Below are 6702 nucleotides of genomic sequence, written 5' to 3'. Positions count from 1 at the left end.
CCTTAGCCACTTGAGCCACAGGCGCCGAGCCTTTTTTCAGTTTTTAAAATTGAATTTTAATTGTAAAACAGTTGTAATTTGAGGAAAACAATAAGTACAAAAGTAGACAAGTCTTCTGGTGCGAGCCGCCTTTTATTTTCTTTCTGCGTTGAAATGCCATTTCCCCCAATGAGGCCATCCCTGACCCCCAGATTATCTTGAGAGCATATGATAAGGACCCTTAACTTAGTCTGGGGGATAATCACTATTAAAATAGATATATTTATTCCTTGGCTTTGTTCTGTGTATCAAAAACCAGAATTTGAATAACATCATATAATGGTGTAGTTTTCTCAGTTCCCTATAATATACATTGTATATTTTTAATGGCAGTACTTTGTCTAAGATATTTATAAGTTATACCTTTTAAGTTGTGAATATGTGAGCATTTTGTTTGTCCTGTACTGTTTTTGGATCCTATTATAATATAGTAAACGATACTTTGCTGAACATTTTTGTACTTAAATCTTTGTACCTGCTTTCTTTCTCCACTTAGGGCAGATTCATAAAATTCATAGAACAAATGGATAAAAGGCAATACATATTTTTGTGAGTTCCAATACATTGCTAACATGTTCTTCAAAAACAGTATATCAACATATACATTGGCAATGTATTTAAAGTACTTTTTTTGTTAGAACTCTAAATACTGAGTATTTATCAAATTTTATTTTATTTTAGAGACAGGGTCTTGCTAGACCAGACTAGAATGCAGTGGCCTGATTGTAGCACCCTGAAGATGTGAACTTGTGAGTGCAAGTGATTCTCCTACCTCAGCCTCCTGAGTAGCTGGAGCTATAGTCATGTACCATTACACTCAGCTATTAATAATTAAAAACCTTATGTTCTTTGTAGAGATAGGAGTCTTGCTATGGTATCCAACCTGGTCTTGAAATCCTGGCTTCAAGCATCCCTCCCACCTCAGCCTCCCAGAGTGCCACGATTACAGGCCTGAGCCACCATGTCTAGTCTATCAAATTTAAATCCTACCTTGCAATAAACTTTATATGGTACAATTCACATGCAATAATGGTATGGTATAATTTAAAAATTTTAGTTATAAATTATGTGTAGCATAAAGTTTAACATTTTACCATTTTTAAGTGTATAAAGACATTAAGTACATTTACATTATTGTGCAACTGTTTACTATCCAATTCTACAACTTTTTCATTATCTCAAACAGCTCTTTAGACATTAAACAATAATGTCCCTCCTCCCCTCCCAAAGCCTGGTAACATATATCCTACTTTCTTTCTCTATGAATTTGCTTACTGTGTGCACCCCATACACGAATGAGGAGAATCATATAATATTTGCCTTTTGTGTCTGGTCTACTTCACTTAGATTAACATTTTCAAGATTCATCAATGCTACAGCATGTGCCAGAATTTCCTTCCTTTTAAGACTGAATAATAGTCCATTGTAAATATATGTATACCACATTTGTCTGTCTTTTCTTCTGTTCATGAACACTTGGGTTGTTTCTACTTTTGGTGTTTTTTGTTTCATCTGTTTTGTTATTGGACAATAGTATCCTGATGGGTGTGTAGTGGTATCTCATTGTTTTGATTTGCATTTCCTTTATGCAAATGATGAGCATTTTTTCATCTGAATTTGGCTATTTGTGTATCTTCCTGGAGAAATGTCCAAATTTTTTGCTTATTTCTGAATCAGGTTGTTTTGGTTTATGTTGTTGAGTTTTTTATGTGTTATGGATATTAATCGCTTATCAGAGACCTAATTTGCAAATATTTTTTCTCATTCTGTGGGTGGCCTTTTTACTCTGTTATAGTGTCCTTTGATACATTGCAGTTTTTAGTTTTGATTGAGTTCCAGTACTTCTGTTTTTTTTTCTTTTATTGTCTATCCTTTTGATGTCATATCCAGAAAAATCATTGTGAAATCCAGTGTCATAATTTTTTCCCTGTATCTTTTCTTCTAAGAGTTAAGTAGTTTTGGCTTTTTAAGCCTCAAGCTGTCCCCTGGGTAGAGTGCTGTGGCATCATAGCTCACAGCAACCTCTAACTCTTGGGTTCAAGTGAGTGTTCTGCCTCCGCTTCTCAAGCATCTGGGATCACAGGTGCCCGCCACAACGCCTGGCTATTTTTTGGTTGTAGCCGTCATTGTTGTTTGGCAGACCCAGGCTGGATTCAAACCTGCCACCTTAGGTGTATGTGGCTGGTGCCTTAGCCACTTGAGCCACAGGCGCAGAGCTAGTTTTGGCTTTTATGTTTAGATCTTCAATTCATTTTGCATTACTGTTTGCATATAATGTAAGGGTCCAACTTCATTTCTTTGCATGTGCATATTCTGTTTTACCTATATGTACCATTTGTTGAAAAGACTATTTTTCCCACCTTGAATGGTCCTGGTACTTTTGTTGGGAATCATTTGCCCATATATTTCAGGGTTTGTTTCTAGCTTCTGTTTCGCTGGTTTGTATGTTTGGTTTTATGCCAGTCCCATAAAGCTTGATTACTGTAGCAGGCTGATGGGGGCAGACAGATCTAGTAATAAACAAGTAAACAAGTGAACATGTAACCATAAAATTTTAGATCTTCTGTAACATACTACTAACCACATGTGGCTATTTAAATTTAAATTTAAAGTTAATCCAAATTAAATACAATTAAGTGTTTAGTTTCTGATTTGCATGTCATGTGTTGTATGCTTGATGTCACATGTTTAGTGGATACTGTACTGCACATTGCAGATGTGGGCCGTTTCTGTCAGTGCACAAAGGTTTGCCAGACAGTGCTGCCTCAGATGCCGTTCTGGAGATGGGATGGTCTGAGGTACAGTGCACAGAGCCACTGGGGACACCTGGAGTCTCCAGGTGACACTGAAGAAGAAACCTGAGTGCTGAGAAGGAACCAGTCTTGTGAGAGTGTTGATTTAGGGTTTTGGTACAAAATGATTATTGTTATTAATTTAAATAGCTTACAATGTAAAAGTTCAGGATTTTTACGTAGTTTGTATTTTTGTGTTCTAATGGGAATTGTTTCTGGTGTTATTGAGGAAAATATTTAATTAGCATGTTGATACATTTTTATTTTAGTTGAATAAATCTAGTAGCCAGTATTTAATTTTACAGATTGAAAATGATTCAGTATTTCATAAATATTTTGAGCTTGTCTTTGAAAAGAGATAAGTTTTGTTTCATACCTTTTAATTCATTGAGCGTTTGATAATAAGCATCTGCTTTATAATTGTGAAAAAACTTAGACATTAATTGAACTGTCCCTTTAAATTGCACACAAGTGGGAATTGAAGGGTAATTGACTTGGCTAATGTCAATAGCTGATTAGTGGACAAAGCTGTGACTGTTTTTTTTTTTTTTGGTAACTCTTGGTCTAATATTTTACAAATGTTTTTCAAAATGATTACTTTTAAAGTGTAATCATTTTATTTAGAGGTGGAATTGCCTGGGACTTCTTTAATCTGTTAGGTATATATATATTTGGACATATATATATATATTTGGATATATATATATATATTTTTTTTTTTGGACACAATCTTACTATGTTGCCCTCAGTGGAGTGCTCTGGCGTTATAGCTCATAGCAACATTAAACTCTTGGGCTAAAGCAATTCTCTTGCCTCAGCCTCCCTAGTAGTTGGGACTATGGGCACCTGCCATAACAAACAGCAATTTTTTTTTTGTTGTTGTTTGTTTGTTTAGCAGGCTTGGGCTGGGTTCAAAGCTTCCGGCCCCAGTGCATGTGGCTGGCACCATAACTGCTGAGCTAGGGGCTCTGAGCCAATCTGTTGGATATGTTAAGAGATTTGAATGGGCAATACAAGAAGTGTTGAAATTCTTAAGAATTGTTTATGTATGTTAGAGTTGTGACAACAGAGACATTTTTCCTGTGGTATTTCTGAGTCTAACTTGTTTCCCTCCATGAATGCTACATAGGTTTATTTTAAGAACCTAAAGAATAAGGTTTTCTGGCTAATACCAATTAGCCTAACAACGTGGAAGCATCACTAAATGAGTATGGTTTTCATCAACTCACTGTTTATTTTTTTTAATTAAAAACATCTTATGAAAACTAATTTTTTTTTGTATGAAACACTTTTATACATCACACTAAAGTGTTATTTAGTAATTTATCAACTTTATTTTCTGCTTGATACCAAAGGGATATCTCATTGCAACCAACTAGTGTCTGTAGAAATATAAAAGTATTTATAAAACTCTAGATTATAAACATTTCTATTAAAGTGACTATACATATGTTTAACTGTTCAAATATTCATTACTATTTATTTAGAAACTCATTGATCTACTAACAAGTAGAACAGAGAACTTCAGCCAAATCCCTCTGTACTTAGAGATAAAAGGATTATTTCTCTCCTCTCTCTGGTTAAGGCCTTTTAAAAATTTTATTTTCCATTTTACTCATAAACTACATCTTGTTTAAATTTTGTCACTATGAAAGTATTGCAGAGGATGTTGCTGTTCATGTCTCCCTGTGTATATGAGGGAGAGTTTCTCTGGGCTGCATTCATGGAGTGTGTCTGACCGATCACATTCAGTTTTTATTTCACATTCTAGTACCTGATGTTCACCGTTGGATAATATAACTTGCTGGGGCTGGTCTCCTCGGTCTCCGACTTTTCTCTTCATAGCCTATTTTTTCTCCATTCACAGACGGGCCAAGGTTGCTCGGGTGATTGGTTTACTGGCCTCACACACGACTGAGCTCCAGGAGAATACACCTGTTATCGAGGTATTTTCTTTTATTACTGAATGTTATGAATGACAGATTATTCTTGATTTTATAACATAGAAGACTTTCACTTAATTTTTCTTTGTAGAATTATTATAAAACAGTCATCTCAACAGACTTCAGGCTTAAACAGAGCAGCTTGTTTATAAAATAGTATGTTATTAAAAGTGGCATGTCAGTGTAAACAAGGCTTATGAACTAATTATTATTTATTTTTGAACAAGGCTGGTTTGATTGCTGGTTTTCTTGTAGTCTACTCAACATTTTGTTATAACTAATGTATTTTGTAGTTAAATCACAGCCTTGAATTTAATGTTTTCATCCTTACCAGTTTTCAATTATTTCTTGACAACTAATCTCAGTATTTAATGGCCATGTATACACTAAAGATATTTTCTAATATCAGCTATTTCTATCAAATATTGCTGGGATACTATCAGCCAATTGCTGGGGCACTATCTCCCATTTATTGTACTGTCTGGGTACAATAAATGAGAGATTAATCTCTCTGTATTTTTCCTTTGCTTACAATTCCATCTCTATTCCCTAAAAACCGTTGGATCTCTGACCTCCTAGTAAAAATGTCATTAAGCCTGAGCTTTCCTATTCTTCTGGGACTAAAGTGAATTGTGACCTATATGATTTCTGATGGTACTCAGCTTGGCTCCCAGAGATGTGTAATGTAGATTTTTGTCTAAAAGACTGAACAAAATAAGACAGTGTCACCAGGGAGATGAGAAGTCTTAGGACCTCAAAAGTGGGATTCCTGCTGCTGGCTCTGCAAAAGGTCTCCAATGAGACAGAGTGGCTATAGGAGATAGAAGACAGCTTTTAAAGTCTAAGACAAAGTCCTGAGTTTTTAGAAGATTTTCCTGGATAACCAAAGCATGCATTCATTGCTCAGGAGCTGTGTACCATGAGGAAAGAGCTTCTGAATATGTAAAATTTGAATTCTGAATTTTATTCAATAGTTAACAATAACAAGTAGGAGGGGTTCTTTAGTAGGAAGCAGAGTTAGTGGATTTGAAGATCAGCTGGATGAATTCTTAGGAGTCAGAAAAGGGATAAAAACTGTGAACAAAAAAGGCTTAGATGTTCCGGAAGACCTATTGTACTGTCCACTGTGGTAGCCACCAGCCACAGAGGCTACTGAGCGCTAGAAAAAGAACTAATTCAAACTAAGCTGAGCTACAAGTGGAAAACAGCTACCAGATGTTGAAGGCATGACATGAAAAACAAAAGTAAAGTGTGTCATCTGTAACTTTAAAAATACATCTTATATTTTCAAATGAGAATATCTTAGATATATTTTATTAAATAAAATATTACCATTAATTTCACTGTTTTAATTTTTCTATTGTAAGTTAATATGAAGGTATATACAATTCGGTTACATTATTTGTGAGGTAAGTCCAAAGTCTGAGTTGTAGTTAAGCCCTTCACCCAGGAAGTGTGCCATATACCGCTACGTTGTACCTTATAGGTGGGAACTAATTGAGCCCCTTCCTTCTCCCCTGTTCTTGAATTTGTGTTTTCCTCTCATAGTTGTTGTTGTCTATTTTCATATTAATAGTGAGTACATGAAATGCTTGCTTTTCCATTTTTGAGATACTTAGCTTAGGAGAATGTTCTCCAAATCTTCCAGGTAAATATAAACACTGCAAAATCACCATCTTTTTATGGCTGAATAGTATTCTATGCCATACACATACCACAGTTTATTAATCCTTTCATGGGTTGTTTCCACATCTTTATGATTATGAATTGAACTGCAGTAAACATTCAAGTGCAAAGAAAAGAAAAAAGAACCCTAGCAATCCGTGGATAAGTGACATGAACGGAACCTTTTCCCAAGAAGACAAACCAATGGCCAACTCACACATGAAAACATGCCTGTGGGCTTGGCGCCTGTGGCTCAAGCGGCT

At 35.3% G+C, this 6702-nt stretch overlaps 1 protein-coding gene across 1 annotated transcript in view; it reads left to right on the top strand.

Annotated features, from left to right (window-relative positions):
- Nucleotides 1-6702, top strand: part of ULK4 (unc-51 like kinase 4) — a 619976-nt gene that overhangs the window by 57924 nt on the left and 555350 nt on the right. The window contains exon 18 of the mRNA XM_023515932.1: nt 4699-4777. Within this exon, the coding sequence (XP_023371700.1) occupies nt 4699-4777 (79 nt within the window). The remainder of the gene's footprint in view (nt 1-4698; nt 4778-6702) is intronic.

The sequence above is a fragment of the Otolemur garnettii genome, unplaced genomic scaffold (genome assembly GCF_000181295.1).
Source record: "Otolemur garnettii isolate 467f Iridium unplaced genomic scaffold, OtoGar3 scaffold00082, whole genome shotgun sequence".
NCBI classification, from domain to species: domain Eukaryota; kingdom Metazoa; phylum Chordata; class Mammalia; order Primates; family Galagidae; genus Otolemur; species Otolemur garnettii.
This window is presented reverse-complemented; position numbering and strand designations above follow the sequence as displayed.